We start from the raw sequence: 20,078 nt of genomic DNA on the forward strand, positions 1-20,078 counted from the left end.
TCAATTGAATGTGATATTAAAATATTGCAGAAGTGTAGCGAACCCGAACAATTTTTGTGGTTATAATCTGTTGTCGCATCGTTCTAAGCGCTAGGATTACGCTTACCATCGAGCCTCTGATAGCCATGTGTAGATTCGAATCCCTTGAGGGAAGATTATGCGAGAAGATCGCCGTCGCAGGGTGATTCGGGCGACCGCTGGTCGGGTCGGTTTGCTCTACTACCACCAAGTCCACGCTTCTAAAACAACTGGTTAACTATTCCTATACCCGGCGTGGACTGGTAACCGGACGAAAGGCCGTTCGCAATATGGATCTTATAAATCGACCGTTCGCAATATGAAAACAAAATCCACAAGACTATTTGAGTTCCCGCATTACAATTTTTCAACCACACGAGGCTGTCGTTCGTCAAAATATCCCCGCGCAGTCTTCGATTCTTGCGAGCTGCCTGCAGTTGCGCTATTGTTACCCATGTTGTGTATTACTACGGAGTCGTGTCGCGTTGTACGTATTAGTGTTTTATGTCCTCGCTCGGTCAGGAAGTTGTTCTCATTTGGGGTCTCATTACTTCGTTAAGTTACAGAAACAAGTCAGTATGCATTTTGCCACCACTGAAGAAAGTTATGTAATCGTTGGGGTATGCTAGAATGCAGTAATGTCGACCAATCTGTCGGAGATGGGAGCGTTCGGCGAATGTGAAGGCAATCGTACCAAGGATGCCGACTCAGTGTTGCCGACTGGCAGATCTGTGATTGCGGCTAACGAACAAGAGAATATACCCGAAGATGCATTCAAGGGAATTATGAAAATTGATAAGGTATTGTAGTCTGAAATAATAGCATTTTTTTTTATTTCTGACCTAAATCTAAATCATAAGTGCATGCAACTCGCAGAACTAAAGCCAGGCTGCAATGATTGCCTTGAATTCTGCAAGCAAGTGAAACTATAATATTCTAAAGCTGTAAAATTTAATTAGGCCTACTAGACGGGCACTAATTTTTTTTTGTAAATATTGCTCAATGTTTCGTTATATTTTAAAAACTATCATGATGTATTCTCATTCAGTCATTCAGTTTGTTCAAACCGATGGTTCATTCGCTTTTATTACTGTTAAAATATTTTCTTTTTTGGATTATGTTTATAATAGTGTTGACTTTGTTTTTGTGAAAATGGATCTTTCTTCCTGGTTTTCCAATGTCTGAATGTGTTTGGGTCAATATCTTAACCACTAGTTTATTATATCCATGGCTGCATGTGGCTTTCATCATATCTGATTTTTTTTAAAAAATTCTAATTGTTTATAGTTTAGTCAGAGACAAAACAGATAGTAGGTTCCATTAATAAGACACAACTCTAATAATACTTGACACAGTAAACATAAAAGTGTGAAACAAACAATATTCATTCTTGAATATATGCAACTTTTATTTTAATATGTTAATATGAGAACATTGAATTATAAAGTTTTAAGCAGATAAAATTGAAAACTCCAAGCTTTTTTAAATTTTTTTTTTTTGAAATAGTTACCCATTTACCCAATGTACACCTAATTTCCATATTTTCATAGATAAAAAAAAAATTACACAAAATAGCAATGTTAGAACAATATATAGAGATCACAAAAAACTACAATTTGTTTTTTAGTGCATCCATTTTTAAACTTTACAAATATGTTATTTGAATTGGTGTCTGTGCTCTTAAAAACAATTTTACAATCAACTTTGTTTGTTTTTTACAGAATAAAAATCTGCCAAACAGCTTCAGCTCTTTTCCGAATAGTAACATGACTCCTGGAGAGAAACAATTGTCGCATAACATGAGTAATAATAACAGCAGGACATGTAAAACGATGTCAACACATTCTACAGATTCTCAATTATTTTTGAATACTGTATCTGAGAATAAACCAATGGAGACTGCTGCCCCAACTTATACTTTAGATAATGTAATTAAATTCCTATTGATTTATTTTCGTCTGGTTGCTATGAATTTATTTACGAATATTACTCCTTAATCCTCTTTTTTTAAATAAGCAAACTTTTGTTTCACTTTTCATAGCAACCAGGTAATTTCAATTAATTTATAAAGTACTATTGAATTCCAGTTCCAATAAATGCGTTTGTTGTTATACATTTATGATAACAAGTTCATTCTTACTGATAGACAAAATATAGTTAGCTTTTTCTGCCAGTTAATCTTTTTAATATATCGGAATTGAATTACAAAGTAAAATTTGGAATACAATAATTTCTTGAAAGACATTTTTATACGGTAATAACAAAAAAATGTGAAATTGAAGTTTGATTTCTTGATATAGAACTCATTTGATACCTATATTCAAAATATATAATAAAAAATATGGCCATTGAGCATTGTGGTTTGAAATGAACATATTTTTCTTCACAGATATCCTGCATATGTAAGGCACTGAAACAAAGTGAAGATTTTCATAAACTTGAAAATTTTTTGAAAAAAATACCACCAGATGATTATAATTCTGATACAGAAAATATTGTGATGGCCAGAGCATATATTGCCTTTTATAGGTATGATATAGTTCTAAGCGTTAAAATTATTTCTGCTAACAAGATACCTGGTTCTAACTTTTAATGTGTTAACTCTTCGTAAGCTTTGCCCACTGGAAGACACCACTCACACATACCATCATCAACAAGCTTCTGTTTTGTAAGATGGGCTATGTTGTGTCTTTGAACATTTTATCCCAATGTCTGTATAATGTTTCAGAAAATAACTGAAGCTATTTTTTTATTCATGATTCTGTCAAATTTATTTCTCCAGCTGAATGGTATGGCCCATTTAATATTTATTAATGTATTATATTTTAACAGGAATAGTTACAAAGAAATGTTCAATTTATTGGAGAGTCGCACATTTTCATCATGTAATCATAAATCCCTACAAAATTTATGGTATATGGCTCATTACGCTGAAGCAGAGAAGGTAGGAAAGTATTCAAATTATCTTATTACTGAAATTTTTGCTTTTCTATAGATTTCAGACAATATTATGTTTAATTATATTTGAAGTTTTTATAAACATATTTTTATTAGCTTACCTGTCGGAATATTACAAAAGTTCATCGATTTGCCTATTTCTGTAGATCAGAGGAAGGGCACTGGGTGCTGTAGATAAATATAGAATCAGAAGAAAATTTCCACTTCCTATGACAATCTGGGATGGGGAAGAAATGGTTTACTGTTTTAAAGAAAAATCAAGAAAAGCCTTGAAGGTATTTTTAGATTTTTAAGTCTGACATAAAAGTTAAAATTACGAAAAAATTACTGTCCTGAGTTAGTCCTGTGTTTTGAAATAATTCGATAATTGAAATAATCGAATCCTATCAATGTTGAAAAAAAAACACTATGGGAATTTTGTTGGAAATTTAATATGAAGCATTCTCAAAAATAAGCTTCAAATAACACTGTTACACGATTTTTTTTGTGTTGTATAAGCATACTTTTTACTCCATTGTTATTAGCTTTCTGAAATATCTGACTTTTTAATTTTGAATTTTGGGAGAACCCTAGTTCTCACTGAGCGATTTTCATTTTGATCTATTGATTTAATAAACCAGGATTGTTACAAAACAAACCGTTATCCAACGCCTGATGAAAAACGAGAACTTGCAAAAATGACGGGGTTGAGTGTGATACAAGTTAGCAATTGGTTCAAAAACAGAAGACAAAGAGATCGGTCACCTCAGCAGTCGCCAAATTCAAGGTGATTATATCTCTGAATCTGTGAAGAATTGAAATTAGCTGCTAAGTTTGAAATGTGTTTGTATCAAAGTTTTAAAAATTAAGAAATAGTTTTTATTTCTTAGTCTTGTGTTTATGTTTTCATGTTTCCAATAATTTATTCCAGATTTATAGCAACATCTAGGATGGGAAGCCATTAATGTTTTGTCCTGTTTTGTTTGGTTAAAATGACGAATAAATGTAACGATATTTATCAGTTTTAAAAATTTGTTTTTGTATTGATCATTACTCTACTTGGTACCAATGATGATAAAATGAATGAATCAATTTAAAAATAATAATAATCCATATTTAAAATCAGGGAAAAATGTCAGGTAAATTCAAAATGGAATTATTGAGGAACCTCATTTTAATTAAGCAGTTAAAATTGACCAATATAACCGAGCACTTCTCCCAAAAACTTTATAAAATAGAAGAAAAATTTGTTTAAATTTTCTTGCATTACCAAACTTGCATCAACATTTCCTGCATTTGGATATTTGAATATGCTTTATTACACACAAACCAATTTTAAAGTATGGTTAATATTTTAACGTATAAATATCGCTTTCGAGGGTATCGCTTTCGAATAATGAGTTTTTTTTTATCCCTGCTTGGTTTGGAAAATGAAACATGTTCAACTCAAATAACAGTGCTTTTATTGTTTGTGCTTACACAGGAAAGACCACTATGATGTGAATGACAATATTTGCAATCCAAGAATGGACATTGGTAAAATGACTCCTGGAGAAATATCTATGAATTTACAGGGCAGGTTGGTAGAACATGTTGTTTTGTGATTGATAATTTAAATCAGTAAAAACTTGTTTTTGTGAAAAATATAAAATAGTTTGACGAGTTACTCGCGACTTCTTTATATATACTTCTCTTACCTATATATTATTAGCTACAGCTTCGTTTACTTTCATATAGCGAAATGTAAAATAATTTTCATCAACAAAAAGTGTGGTTATCAACATATTCTAGTGAATATTTTTCAGGGCACACATGCAGTTTACAATATAAGTGCAAATTTTTCTATCTATGGGATTACCTTCCACTTTGAATAAAAAAAAATAATTACTTGTAAGAGTGACTTTAACACTAAGCTGAGAATAGGACAAAAATTTCGGTATTTTTTTGAAAAAAAATTTTTTGGTATACCTATGTTTTTCTGTATACCAATTTCTCAAAGAAGATATATTTTGTTTTTTATGATAAATTATATTTTTTTCTCAAGAGTGCCTTCACATGAGTCTTCAAAAAGCATCAACAGTGCAGGAAACAATTTTTTGAAGAACCCATCTGATGTGAAGTCATACTCTACTGTTCCTAATTTTTTACAAGGAACTTTTGAGCCGAGTCACATGGAATTAAAAACTGTAAGTTATTATTATGATCAGAAGTTATCTTAATATTTCTGTTGAATATTACTGTTGAATTTTGTACATTGTTGAAAATGTGGTATTATTGTTAGCTTTGCTATTAATAGGTCAAACGTTCATTGAAAATAAAATTAGTAATTTGAATATCAATATTTTCATGAGAGTGAGACCACTACTTACGCCCAATTTGTACTATCTCTATTATGAAATGATAATTTGGAATATTGGCAACCATGTATTTGCTATTTATATCGCCATGCTGTAAATGAAATCCTATTAAGAGTATCTTAATTTTAAAATTTGTTGCGTTGCATACCATGCCAATGTGTAAACTTTACTTTGTCAATTGTGAAACGAAACTGCTATTTCAGTTTTGAAAGCTGAAAATTGTTGGTTGGTGTCAAATACGGCGAAGCCAATTAATCAAGTAATGATTTCGATAACCATGACAGAATTCATAGCTCATAGTCTTCTGGGGTATTCGATGGTTATTTGAAACTTTGTAACTTGAAGCTCTGTAAATTATCTTGTATCAGCACTAACCCCTTGCTTTATTTTGCCTCGTTCAAACTCACAAAATAAGCCTAGTTAGGCTGTGAATATTATTCTTCATTCTTTACATAGCAATAACGTATTCGACTCATAAGTTTCAATTAAAAGTATAATTTTAGTTTCAAATATTGCAACAATATTCTTTTATTTTTAGTCATTATCATCAACTCAAATCAAATCAGGCATCCAACAAATGAACTCTGTTATTCCATCTAATATGGATGATAGTCAGCTAATTGCTTTGGATGCATTGCAACATTTACATGTAAGTTATATGAACAGTCACACTGAACAGTTCTACTACCAAGTTATCATTTTAACGGCGTACAAACAATCAAAAAACCACAAAATACCACTTCATATCTCTGTTACCAATTCACCATATTTATTTTGTAACCAGGTTCCTCAACTTGTCAATTCATCCTCAAAACTTCAAGCGGGTTCTTTTGATAATCGTACATACAATCAGACAACTCCGAATACAAATTCCGCAACGCCACTATCATCAAAAGTATCAACTGCTTCCATTGCGACACTGAACTTTGATTCCGTATCATTATCGACACCCTTGTCAACACCGGGTTTTATTTCTGTGCAACCTGGCTATGTGAATCCAAAAAAACGTCAACGATGCTTGAGTGACCCCACTGATTGTCTTTTGAAGCAACCAATTAAGACATTTACTGGGACGTTCCATACCATGCCTTACAGACCACATTCGTTACATTTAAGCCAGCCTAGTATTCAGGAAATACAAAGTGTCAATAAGGTCTCGACTGACATGTTTGGAATTGGCGGTAGTCAACATAACGATGGGTTGAATAAAATTGGAGATAATGACAGTTGTGAATTGCGACATAAGATATATCCGGGCATACCAAGCGAGACAGCTTATTCAAATTTCTCTCCAATCAAATATCCATTTCAGACAAGTGGCAGTGAGTCTCTATTACATTTTTTTAGTTTAACATTGATATTGTAATAAAAGTATTAGTATAACAATCTGTTGGAACAATAACATGTTCTTTGCAAAGTGAAGACGTCAAAAATTTTACAAAACTATGTGTACAGTATGTTTAAGAAAGATGAACATGATTATACCCAATTTTTTTATGTATGTAACAAATTTCCTGAATATTCTTAATATAATTCAATGTTAATTTTTTAACAGATCGTATTTCTTCAATTGACAACACAATGTATGGTAGGACAGGTCTTCCTACCGCTCCACAAGTACCCCTCGTCAACTTGCATTCAACCTCTGTCAATATGAACTTGGTTAGCAGTATGCTATCCAGTCCACTTTCTACTACACAAGAACAAATGATGTCAAATCCAACATTATCGAAGCCTGAAATATTCCAAGGATGGGCGGGTGGTTTGCCACGTTGGTCTCCAAATTTTCAGTACGGATTGCAGCATCAACCACCCTTGCATTCCAGCTATAACATGAATGCCAGTAACATTAATTGCAATAATAACAACAATTCGAAGTCTGACTCTAATGGTCAAAATATAGTGATTGCATCCAATTTACTACCACTTATGGTTGGGTCTATGGTCGTGAATGGTACAAATCCAAATATTGCATTGGCTACTGCTGCGGCGACATTGCACGAACTCGGTAGTCATATAACACCTTCCGCAATGAAGGAACCCTCTCCTACATCACCATCTGTACCTACGAAGAAATTGAGAGTTGATAGCCCTCGTGAAGACTGTGGATTAGACTTATCTCGTCCTAGGAAAGCTGCTTCAGAGTTTGCTTAAATTGTTTTAAATGAAGTTGCCAAATATTTAGATTTTCAATCAGTATACTCTTTTCGATACCGGAGCTTTACTATTTACTTTAAGGCTTTAAAAACTTCAATTGAACATGAATGTGTTGTTTGTCATATTAAAAGATCATATTTGAACAGGTTTAACCTAATTGTCAATGCAGTACCACACTGAACATTTCACTGTTGTAGATTGACATTATTGTATCAATCTAAGGTGCCATTATGACTAAACTCAACCATAAATTTTTCACATCCAATCAAAAATAATGTATGGCAGCAATGTGTTTGCACTCCCACAAACAGTCGTAAAAAAAATTTCCGGTTTTGTGCTATTATAATTTGAGGGCTTTCAGATGCAAGAATCTTCATGTTAGTGAGTGTACAGTCACTTTTGATTTTTTTTTAAATTTTTATGTACTTGTAACAGCTTTTTTACAAGCAAAAAAATTGTTCCTAACTGCCGAATTAGAGATTTCTTTGTTATTCTTTTTTTACTATTCACTTTTTCGTATGCCAAGTACTCTTCATTACTCAAAACTGTCTTTATTGGTGCTTTATCTTTTTTTTTGTCAATCTTCTCAGAAAACTGCTCATTTTGTGAATCATTTTGAATCAATACTTTACACAGAAATGACTAACCCTTTTTACCGTAATACTTCTTTCTTTCACAACTTTTTATTTTGTTATACTGTGCTGTCAAATATTTGTGAGTCTGATCACCGAGGTTAAATTTTCCAAACCGAAGACTCATTTACTTTCTGTAACACGAATCATGACGCACTGAAATCTAAATTTGACTTTTTTAACATCAAATTATGACAAGTAAAAGTTATATGATATTGTTCAATGTCTTATGCAAGTTTGTTTTTGTCAACATATTTGATTGAAACATGGCTAAATGTCAGATACAGTTAGTGGTACTTTTCTGTTAACATTAGTTGTAATAGACTTGATAGAAAAATTGTTTAATGTTTCGAATTGTCAACAATGTGCCATAAACATATAGTCAGTGGTATTTGGTCAGGTCTCAAACGTGTATCCTGGCTCTTTACACCGTTTAATTATTATGCAGATACTGTTACATTTTGAGGCAAATAAACATACGTACATACTTTTCTGCTTCGAATTGTCAAAAATGTGCCATAAACATATAATTATAAAATTATATTATAGTACAGCTTATTTTGTTGAGTGGCGTATCACTTTTTAGTTGGTTATGTAATTATTATTCCACACAATTGATATGTTATTCGCAAACAATCAACCAGACCAATGTTGAATCCCACAAAATACTAAATCAATTTTAATTAATTTTATATAAAGAATAAAATGTTTAAATGTTTCAAACACTATTTGGTGCTAGCTTCCATTAAAATGAAAAACTAGGTAATTCCATATTTCATGGCCAACTTCTTCAATTTATTTAATGTTCAAAACTGTACAAACTGTTTTCACATTCATTATATGTTCATCTGTCTCTTGTGATTCATACTGAAATTTTCACCACTGTATGCAATAACTCTTCAAGGTTTTGATAGAAAAGAAATATTTTACTATCACAGCCACTGTCGCTTTTTAACTACATCCAACTTATTTTACCATCGCTGTAAAACTAAAAACCTGACAAGGCTTCTGTAAATTCATCTTGAGAAACTTTGATTTACTATTATTACTGCCAGTTATTTAAAAAATCCCTTGATTTATTAGTCAAGCTATCGTCTTCAATTGTTGTAATTTTTGGATAAATAAATTTCACAACATGAAATGAAAATTGTGTTATGTTAGGACTGATTGATTTTGTCCAAACCTTTTCATTTATATGTTGGCGCAAAAGAAATTGGCGATTATTTTGAACCAAAATTAAGTCTTTTCTTCGTTTCCTACATATAATAATAGGTTTATTTGTCATTTTGGAAAATCGTTTTGGATTTCAATTTGAAATATCCTAGTATGACATTGACAATCATGCGTTATGTGATACTTCTATGAATCAGATACCGGTACAAGAAATTGGAACTGCCACATTGAATATTGTGTATATTTATTTGATAATGTTTTCGTGCCATTTTATTTGTTCAATCATACCTTTGTTACTTTGAACTATGCGTACTAGACCGACACAATCAACTAATATTTTTTTTATTTTATTCTTTACTGATTTTAAATATTTTTGGTCAAATTATGAAGTCGAATTTGCTTTTGGGTTTTCTGTGCATTATAAGTCTTTTTTATGTTAATTTCATTTTACCTTACTTGATGTGTATCTGGACTGATGTATAAATTCTTATTTCATTGAAGTGAGGTTTTTTTCGAAAAAAATAAAAAAAAAACATTTGAAAGGTGTTTTGAACCAATTTCATGAAATTGCTGTACAGAAAGAGTCAACCATTTTCAGGAATTCAACTCTCAATGCAAGTCCTCAACCACAATTTATTTTGGTATTTGGATATAATTCCATTGCAATACAATACAATATACCGCTTCTCAGTGAACAGATGTAATAATACGAAGGCCAACATGTAACTGGAAGGCGTTTTAGGAGTTTGCAGTCATTTTCTTCATGTTGCATTAGCAGACCGGGGTCAATGTAAATATAGCTAACAAATTCAATCCTATCCTTTTTGTTCCGGCCGCGGTTGTGAAATCCACCAACATTTGGGAAAATGATAAAAAGTTCTATTCTATTGAAGACTTGTTCTGTATTGAAGTATCAAATCAACCTCGTCCTGTTGATGTCGCGTGATCAAATTAATGTTTTAGCCTGGATCATTAATCACAAAGCCGCATATCCGCTACGCAACACAATTGACGTTTGACTCTCTTCCTCTCGCCCTTGTCGTCCGCGTTTCGCAATGTTTGATCGATGTTGGGAATCGGGGAACTTCTATTGTGCTGTCGCTCAAGTCAGGCAATAGACGGAGTCGACTTTTCCTCACTCCAGCATTAGTGGGTCTCGTGTAATTTGATAGATCGCTGGCGCCGAGATCTTTTTTCCGGTCTTCGACATTTCTTTGTTTAGTAACATGATGCACTGCATATCGAATTGACTTGCAGTAACACATGCTTCTATCAAGTGGATATAATTGTAACAAATGGACTATTTGTGGGGCAATTTTATCAAATATATTATCATCACCAGTTTGTAAATCGCACGATACATTCTCAATTTTACGGGTATGAAAAACACATACATGCTCAGTATTCAAACTAATACTCTGTCGCAATCGAATACCATTAACGAATGGCATTCAGCGCTGTAAAGTTTCCGAGCATTTACATTAAAACTGTAGAGTGATTTATTGCCACAAAAACAAATTCAACACAAAGGGCACTGTTGGTAGATCTAGAATCCTTAGTACTGACTGAACAATAAAAATTCATGAGCAGGAACCGAGTTTTCAAACTTACTAATACAACATAGGTTAGGCTTTGATACATGGCTTGTGACGATAACATTGCCATGATTTATCCATTCTGCCCGTTCGGCTACTTGTGCCAATACTTTAGTTTTGTTGCGTTTGTTTCGTTTCGTCGAGTCGTTCTGCCGTTTTATAACAATAATAAAATAGAATTTTGCATCAGTAAAGCATTAATTTATATAAATGAGGTTGAGATGAATGTAAAATTCATATATGAAAAAAGGAAGGTCGTCCATCTCGTAGCGATATTGCTTCGTAAAACTGTAACATTAAAAAAGGATGGGTAATATGTCGCGCCACGTGGTGAATTATTATTTTGAGTGACCGGCACCGATCTCAAGCGTTCAGTAGCGAACAGCACATTACATTGGATTTGGGTATAATAATATTTAGCATAGATTGGTAAAGTCTCTCTTACATTTCCACGGAATCATAAGAAATCCCGCGTGTTTGTTTTCACCCCTGCAGGTAAGTAATATGTCAAATGGCAATCCCATTTTAAAAATTAATTCCATAGAAGGAATATAAGATTTCAGGTTCTCCCGTAGTGTGTGTACCAGGTTAGGGTTAGGCCATAATTTTTTTCCGAATTTCCGTATTTTAGTTTTTTGTCAAGAGTTCGGGGACTGTCTATGTAAGCCAAGTGAATATATATATATACCCCCTGCCCATGGGCTTCAGTCCCTTTACACAACTTGATGTAAAGTAGGCGAACAAAATTAGTTACCTCCATATTGGGACACACACTGCTGGAGTGCCTGGTTTCGTAGTGCCATTAGAACGGCATTCCCCATTTTCCGTCGAATACTGCTTCTTTTTTATCGTTATATAGTACATATTGTAACCCAATATGACATGCAAAGCGTTCCGTTGTTTACATCTCATCAACCCGAAATACAAAATCATTTGATGACAGTGTTCGGAGTAATAGATTCGAAAAATACCTGTGGATACATGCAGTGCATTGTGCATACATTATAAAAACCATGATAAAATTGAATAAAATAAAAAACAATTTGTGTCTTCATATGGCGAGGTAGGGGTTTCATCTCCCACACTTTATGAAATTCACAACTGCCCGGAAGAGTTTCTTTATTTCTTGATTGACTTCTTCTATGCGAAACCCGTAAATAATAGGAATTATAACAGTGTGTACTAAAACAAGAACTAAAATATAAACGTTATATGATTTGATTTGGCATGCTCCCACACTTGGACAAATCAGCAACGTTGCAGGCCAAGGAACACAACTTGTGAGAAATGCAGCAACAAACATGACTAAAGTAACAGTCAGTTTCCGATTTTGTTTTTGCCTCTCGCTTAGCTGAATAGATCCGATGGAAATTCGAGATCGAGATGATAAAGTCCGAGATATCGTATTGAGATTTTCCGAACGAAATTGAGATTGTCTGTTTTCTGCCTCCTTGTTGATGCCTGTGACAACGGTAAATGATAGGACAATTAGCGCAAAAGTACCGTACAGCGCAATTTCTACTGAACAACGACAGTGACAGTTGAGCAAAAAAATATCCGCTCGAGCTTGAACTTCACTCTGCCTTTTTAGCATACGGTGATTTTATAGGTTCATTTGTTCACATTTATAAATAAGGCAACACAACGTTATAAATAAATACACAAATACCTTTGTTTATGGTTATCCAAGCTGATACTACGATTGCAACGTTGAATCCAATAACCGTGGCTGCAGTTATAACACAAAGAATCGCTAACAAAAATGTGAGGACTGAATGGCCTTTTCTCCTGTCCCACCATATCATCATTGCAATTCCAGTCGAGGCAACAGACAAAGTAAAAGTCCATATGACAACGCTGATGATTCTGACTCGTTTCGTTGTAACCCAAGAAGTATACCAAAGCGGACATCTCACAGCAATAAATGTATCAATAGTTGCGGCCAGTACAAAGAAATATGATGCCAACAGTGAGGTGGTAAACATTGCTTGTAGGGAATATGTTTCCCAAAAGAAACGTCGTTCACACCTGAAAAGTATGTGTAAAGTAGTTAACGAATAGAGCGAGAAAAATACCTGTTTGTCATTAGGGCTAGGCATTTCGAATCGAATAGTACAATATTCAAATCGGATCAGACTCAGAGCAAAATTTCAAATTGCCGCCATCTTGTTTTATTCTTTCCGCCAATGATCGAGGTAAATTTCTCAATTTTTTTATTAGAGCCAGATTTTTTAACGATTTCTTACATATATATGACTCTTTTCCGTAGTGAGTTATTGATGAAAACGTGTTTTTTATTGTGTGTAAACGCTCAGCAATCTGCCTGAGTGATGTATTCTATGTTTTCCATCTAGTACCTGATACAATAAAAAGGTACATATACTTTTATATCTCCCTAATATTCAAGATTCGATTAAAAAAAATATTCGATTCGACTTGAAATCGCCAGGTATTCGAAAATGCCCAGCCCTATTTGTCATGACTCATAAACTGCGACAACCTGTTATTTCATTAATTTTTTTTAAAGTAGTTTTTCCAACTGTACGCGATATATTGCTCGATGTAAATGTACACGATATTCAAAGTTTAAATATAAAACTTTCGGATAAACTTCTTAAGCAGGGTTGTCCAACGTTTTTGGTCAAAGGGCCACATTTAGTTTACGAATGGTTGCGCGGGCCACTTGACATGGTTGGTATGTTTCAGTTTTCAAGATACATAGATATTTCAATACCAAGTATGACACCGCTTTTATCCAATAAATTTGTCAATATTCGGCGCGATGGACGATGTAGCCATGCATAGCGAATTTTTCATATGACTGTCAGAAATTAGTGATCTCACGGGGGATTTGAATTGGTTCATCAGCTAAAAAAAACTTGCTCTTACAAGTAGCCTATGTGCTGTCAGATATTGAGGGCATAAAAACCGCCTCTTCTAGCTTCAAAGAAAAAAAAGAGATTGAAATACATGGCACACGATAAAAATAAATTCAAACATCTCTCTCCAGCAATACCGCTCACAATGGGACTTAAATAAGCTTTCGATAGCCGGGTGGTACTTCTCGCACGTTTGAATGACAAGGAATAATTTTTTTAGTAGAGGTTTAAATAATGGCCTAGATTTGTAAAAGACATTGGGATTCGAATACTACCGCGCGAGCCACTCGGAAACCTACGGCGGACCACGGGCTGGACGACCTTGTTCTTAAGTCTACTAGTATTGACATCATGGTTCTATATGCCAACGCTTTCTTACTGATGTTGAGTGGAGGTCTATGTAATAAAAGTGTCATTTTATATAATTTTACAAAATTAAAATTACTGTCTTCCTTCACCCTGCGAAATCACAACTTCTCCATGTTTTGGAATAAACCGTACGTATGCATGCATTTGTTGCCCTCTAGAGGATTTTAACAGGTCAGTTTAATTAATAAGTCTGAAAGCTGAAAGCCTGGACATCAAGGGGTATTATATTAAACGTAAAATTTAGCCTTGTAACATATGGCTCAAGTGCTCAATTTATAATTTATGAGACTGCTCGGATGCGAACCCCCAATCATTAAATTTGTGTTCCGAAATTTTTCGACTATCAACAAAATCTGACGAACGAATCTAAAAGGGAATTCCTCTGGGAAATAAATATGCCAAATTAACAGCCCACTAGCCGATGACCAATTCTAAAGCTCAATTTTTCTCTTTCCAAGCGTGTGATACTAAAACGAATGGCCAACTTGGTCGATAAAATATAGGACCTAATATTTTGCAAAAAAATGTCTTAGTTAGAATTGTGGATTAAAGAAATTATTCCTTTACGTGCCTCTCTGGTATTTACCATAAAGCATTCTCATAGTGTAATAACCGCCTCTTTGATGACAGAATCCTATATACTTTTACAATAACATTGTCTTAAACAAATATTCCACGCTATCGAAGATAAATGTATCACAACCGGTGAATAGCAAAACAATTTAGTTTGCCGACGAATTACTATTCAGAAAAACTTCATCAGGGCATGATATGGGAAGCACGATATGATATTGTTTATGATATTTCACCGGTTGTGCTTTATTTATCTTCGACGTGATATTGGTGGCAAACATGCTATGACGAAAACGTGAAAATAACTATTAATATCAATTGAGAATATATATTATAAATATAAAAATTATATTTACTCACGTATAAATTGTTGGACAAACTGATATGGTTCGACCATTGTATAAGACGTAATTAAACGCAAGTATAACATCAGCCAGTGAAAAATGCCAAAGGAAATAAAACATCTTGCACTTCTTCCCCAATTTCAATGAAGCAACAACGAAGAGTAGTAGCAGATTTTCTATCAAGGCAATAACACCTAAGGTTATGATTGAATATGATATTCTGAACTGCTTGACGTCACAATTGTTAACACAACTTGTTGTATACATTGTGCTGGTTAAGAAATATGCTTCAGTCGTTGTGTTTACTTCTTCCTGTAGAAAAATATATTTGCACTTATTTTACCCATTGATTATGTTTACTAGCATTGCTATTACTATTTAAAATTAAATACACACTATTGCGTTAGCGCAGAGTTTATATTTTGCATGACATGGATGGTAGCAGTTGCCAGTTTAGGCATCTGGGTGAAACAAGCATAACTGATTTGATATTGGCCTTTGTATAAATCAAGCCGCCATCAGTGTACATTAGTTCAGTCCTCGTATGACAAGAATCAAAAACCAATTTCAGTAAAAGACAATGACGCAAAGAATCACTGGGAATTGAATATTTTTATTCCCACATTCTGTATCTCATTTTGAGTATATCGTATACCATCATTGTGTTCCATTGGGGGAACACATCGCGTCCAAAATCACCTGATTTGATCATGGGATATAAAATTATTTCAAGAACATGTTCTCCCGAATATTGGACTCACTAACCCCAGGTTCCCTCATTTCACAAAGTCTTGTCAAACCTGAAGCTTCATAAAACAGGGTCACTGTCCTCTGATTATCACGCCATTCTCATGAATCCCCCACTGGTTGGTTATATGGATATATACATATATATAGGCTTATAAAAAATATCAGGTATCATGCGATTACACTAAATATTATTTTAAAACTGGCGCTTCGTTAAAAATATTATGGAATCATTAAAATTGCACCACATTAACTAAGAGCTCAAAACACTTTTTAGTCTTCGACTACCAGATAAGCCTAACTAAATAGTGAAAACCAAATATTAGATGAAACCCGTCCAAAATTTTCGTTAAATAAGGTTTCATTTAGAATCATAATAGCTTGTATGGCTAGTATGTACTAAAGACTATTCTAACCTATCAAATCTTCTCTGAATATTGTAGCCTCACCTTGAATGAGAGACCATAAGAAGTTGTTGATAATTCCGATCCATTTATTTCGAGACCATCAGTAACATAATCCGCTGATCCTTCTTCATCTGACATACTTATAATTAATGGCATCTTCGTTAACATTGAATAACAGATCGTAAGTTCATGAAAAAATTATCATTCAAACTAGTATAATATGAATAGGAATATCTATTAAAAACATCGCAAAATATCCTAGATATGTGTGAGAAAATGTTAACACATCAACTCAGTAAACCTTTCTCCACGTTAACCCTTGTCCATGATAATCCACTATGATAGCTTAATGATAACGATTTACTAAAAGCACGTTGCGGAAGTTACTTTTATACTATTTTTCTGTTAGAAAAAGATTCATGTTAATGGCGTGTACTATGTCTGGTCAGGTTATGACCGTCGCACGGGCGAGAATATTCCTTCGTCGTTTACATATTGGCATATATATCAAACCTAATGAGATTTTGATGAGCAAATATTGATTGCGGGGCGTAAACAAAACTCGACCGTGACATTTTTGGTCTATCTTAATTGTTGCAAAAAGGGAAAAAACTGACTAGCATTTCACGGTATAATCATTTTATGGAAATTAGGAAATACCTGCCTATTTACGGCAAGTCGAGCTTAAAACATTGCTAAATAAATTCCATGTCCATCAGGTCATGGGATATGCCTGATATTTAATGTTGTTCTAGCTCCTGTTGTTTGATTTGATTCATATGTATGTGCCTCGAATTGTATTGTTTGTAAGATAACTCTCATCGCTCATCCTAGCATTATAATCTTATATACTAAGATTTTGGACAGGAATTCCTGGAACGTTTTATTCTGCATCTTCTTGGTGTTAATGGCCGGATCCAGACGGACTTAATTGAAAAAATTTGGCATCTTTATCACAATTGTTTGTTTGGTAGGATGAAAGCGTGGAATTCTTTGGCGCCCTAAATGAGTCTTCCTCATGGCAATTCCAGTCGGTGGTGGACATTTACCCACCGCAAAGTCGTAGAAAGCGAAAGGTCGATGAGTGGATTTTAATACTAGGACTATATATATATAACATTTTTATGCAGCAATTTTCTAATTATCAAATCATTTTACGACACTTCGTTGAAAAATAAAAGAAAATAGGCCAAATAGAAAACCTTGTAATTTAACTAATTTGTTAGTTGCGATCATTATCACGCTACTCTTTCGGTCCTGTTTTCTTGGGCGTTTTCTTCTGTCATCCTAGGGCTGACCGGCGCTCGATTTCAGACGTACCAAATCTAATCTAAAACTCTCAAAACAAGTTTGCCTTTCTCATAAGTTTTTGCGTTCCATTAATCTACTCAATCTGTCCTAGAATGCGCTAAAATACAGGACAATTTTCTCGGATGATTTGAAGGTAATTAGGCGATATTTTTTGAATTCTAAGAATTCATTGAAGCCATGAAAACATATCTTCAAGTAATATTCTCCATCATCTTATATGTTTGCATTACAAAGGATGATTAACCACATCGATGTAAAGATGTTTATTCATAACGTGAAGAGTCAAACATCAAATAATGTTAGAAACCAATTGCTGTTCGATTCTGGCTACTGGAGTAGAAAGGTTGTTTTCAATAAATCATTTTCTCAAATACTATATCGTAATATTTATTTATGGTAAGAATCGTTCATTGGTATATTTTATTTTAATCTTTCTCCGTATGTAATGTTTCTACATGATTAACCTATCGCTGACTGAAATCCGTGAGTAAACAAGTGCTGCAATCTACATGGAATTCGAACATTTTCTGATTACCAGCTTAGACAAATAAAATGTAAATAGAGAACTAAAGTTCCCACAAAAATAGATGTATCTGACCAAGTACAAATCCGTTCGGATCTTACAATATTGACTTTTCAAATACACGGCCATTCATGACAAAAGGAAAAAGCATAACCTCAAGTCAATATAACTAAATCCAAACGCCTGTTAAAAATATCAATTCCAAAAATACTAAGCATCAGCGACGAATTTGTCATATTGATCCTTACCCTTGGGACAAGACCGAATCAAAATATACTTTTTTGAATTTGAAAATATAAACTGGTGACGAATATTTTTGTGCCATCTCCAGAACGCCGATCTCACCGATAAACATTCCCATGTTCTGCTGAGTAAAATCGTTTTTTTTTTACTAGAAATACTGCCCCGTTTTGTGCCGTTCAGCGTAGTAAATTTCAATTCATAACATTCTTTGAATTTATTTTTAAAATAAATATATTTCTGGCATTATATTAATATCCTAAAGGTCTTTGGAAAATTGTAAGATTTTTCTGGTCATGAACGTTTCGAAATTCAGGTATTTTCGATTTGAAAAGCAGTTTTGCTCAAATTTGAATCTGAATTCTGATTCTTCCTCCATGCAACTTGGCGGTCACAATTTGACTCACACGTACGAAAATCTGGAATAAATATAACAGCTACTCGTCCAACTCGTCGCTTCACTGACGTAAAAAACAAAACGTATTATCCTGAGCGACGTTGAACTACATCACAATCCTCATCGAAATGAAAACAATCACCCGTGTACAATTGGAAATGACGTTGATCACAACAGCTGATTTTTCACGTTTTGATTGTGTTTTGGAAACAATCGTGTTTTCGTGGGCTAAAACCAATTTAAATCGATGCTATACATCACTAATTGCCGTCTACGAGCCATTAGGACCATCACCAAACGTTCGTCGGAAAAAAGTGTTCCATCGTTAAGGTCAGTATGACGTCTCATACATGACAATATTTCTCGACGATACATAATTAATAACGGAAGTTACAAACATACGGAGCATAACACCTTATAAGGCAATGTTGACAATTTTTGTCACGTCTACATTTGAAGCAAAAACAGAATAAATGCTAAACTGTATTCGGGTATTATTGAGTATATGCCATTACTTTTTTTTTTAAATTTAATTTCTCATTATTAATATATATTATTCTAATGATGCATGAAATTTAAACAAAATGAATAACTACAGTTGTGATTCAGGTTTTATATTATTTATGATTTTTCTGGAACGTTGAATCAGAAATTTTTTTTTACATTAATATATCTAAATAAGCATCATACGTAAACTTATGACAAAATTAACCCTCATTTTGTTTTGCCACGCGGTTAGTAAAAAGGTTACTAGCTTTGGTTTATGGATTTGGTTCAGTTTTGTTAAGAGTTTTCGACAAAAATACTAAATTTTTTATTTATGGAACTTGTCTGCGCAATCTTGTTTATTTGATATAATAAACTTATAAAACATGTTAAGAGTAAATTTGTCTACAATTTTCTTGTATTTTTTTTTTGTTTCTTGTCATTTTTTCTTTTTGTAAATCAAAATATTGTGAATGGTAGGATACGCTAGAGAATTGAGAGACAAAGTATTGCCATTCCAATACCACACTTCAATAAAATCACACGTCATGCCCCCAAATCAAAATAAATCATTATCGTTCATTATCTAATGTCCACAATCAGCTTGTTACTTGGTGACCATCTTTGGGTATTGGTTATAGATGTGACCAATATTAGCCATTTGATATACATGGCACGAATAAAACAAATTGGAATGACCAAATTGGTTTGATTTAATTTATAAAAACATCATTTCGGATTTTATTAATGTCATGAATTGACATGATGATATGTGCGTGGCCATAAGGTGATACGCCACACTCCTTTTAAAAAAATGATATCGTGGAGCAGATTAAAATTTCGGGTCGTTTATACGTAAGTCTATTTCGAGATACTAACCACCAACTAAACAACGGTGTTTGGATAGATACAACATGATGAGTTCGTAAAAAT

The 20,078-nt window shown here is 33.5% G+C and overlaps 2 protein-coding genes across 2 annotated transcripts; one reads left to right on the top strand and one right to left on the bottom strand.

Annotated features, from left to right (window-relative positions):
* Window positions 1–360: 360 nt before the first annotated feature.
* LOC120335679 (uncharacterized) lies at window positions 361–9,774 on the top strand. Its single transcript, XM_039403249.2, has 11 exons — window positions 361–818; window positions 1,740–1,946; window positions 2,408–2,547; window positions 2,851–2,962; window positions 3,123–3,251; window positions 3,597–3,742; window positions 4,439–4,534; window positions 5,000–5,141; window positions 5,851–5,961; window positions 6,097–6,634; window positions 6,868–9,774. The coding sequence occupies exons 1-11, from the start codon at window positions 657–659 to the stop codon at window positions 7,464–7,466; spliced, it is 2,382 nt and encodes a 793-aa protein (XP_039259183.2). The 5' UTR covers window positions 361–656; the 3' UTR covers window positions 7,467–9,774.
* Window positions 9,775–9,836: 62 nt separating this feature from the next.
* On the bottom strand, window positions 9,837–16,543 carry LOC120336205 (melanocortin receptor 5-like). The gene is made up of 4 exons (XM_039403826.2): window positions 16,231–16,543; window positions 15,051–15,346; window positions 12,539–12,897; window positions 9,837–12,330 (listed from the first exon to the last, which is right to left on the bottom strand). The coding sequence occupies exons 1-4, from the start codon at window positions 16,354–16,356 to the stop codon at window positions 11,942–11,944; spliced, it is 1,170 nt and encodes a 389-aa protein (XP_039259760.2). The 5' UTR covers window positions 16,357–16,543; the 3' UTR covers window positions 9,837–11,941.
* Between the last annotated feature and the right edge of the window lie 3,535 nt (window positions 16,544–20,078).

Source organism: Styela clava, chromosome 2, assembly GCF_964204865.1.
Source record: "Styela clava chromosome 2, kaStyClav1.hap1.2, whole genome shotgun sequence".
Taxonomy (NCBI): domain Eukaryota; kingdom Metazoa; phylum Chordata; class Ascidiacea; order Stolidobranchia; family Styelidae; genus Styela; species Styela clava.

Bases quoted from the DNA above. Each gene is read 5' to 3' on its own strand.
- LOC120335679 (XM_039403249.2), top strand. From the start codon at position 657: ATGTCGACCAATCTGTCGGAGATGGGAGCGTTCGGCGAATGTGAAGGC. The intron at 2,963-3,122 runs GTAGGAAAGTAT...CTATTTCTGTAG, and splicing joins ATTACGCTGAAGCAGAGAAG to ATCAGAGGAAGGGCACTGGG. The intron at 4,535-4,999 runs GTTGGTAGAACA...TTTTTTCTCAAG, and splicing joins TCTATGAATTTACAGGGCAG to AGTGCCTTCACATGAGTCTT.
- LOC120336205 (XM_039403826.2), bottom strand. From the start codon at position 16,356: ATGTTAACGAAGATGCCATTAATTATAAGTATGTCAGATGAAGAAGGA. The intron at 12,898-15,050 runs GTGAGTAAATAT...CATACTTTTCAG, and splicing joins GTTTGTCCAACAATTTATAC to GTGTGAACGACGTTTCTTTT. The intron at 12,331-12,538 runs GTATTTGTGTAT...CCGTTGTCACAG, and splicing joins TTGGATAACCATAAACAAAG to GCATCAACAAGGAGGCAGAA.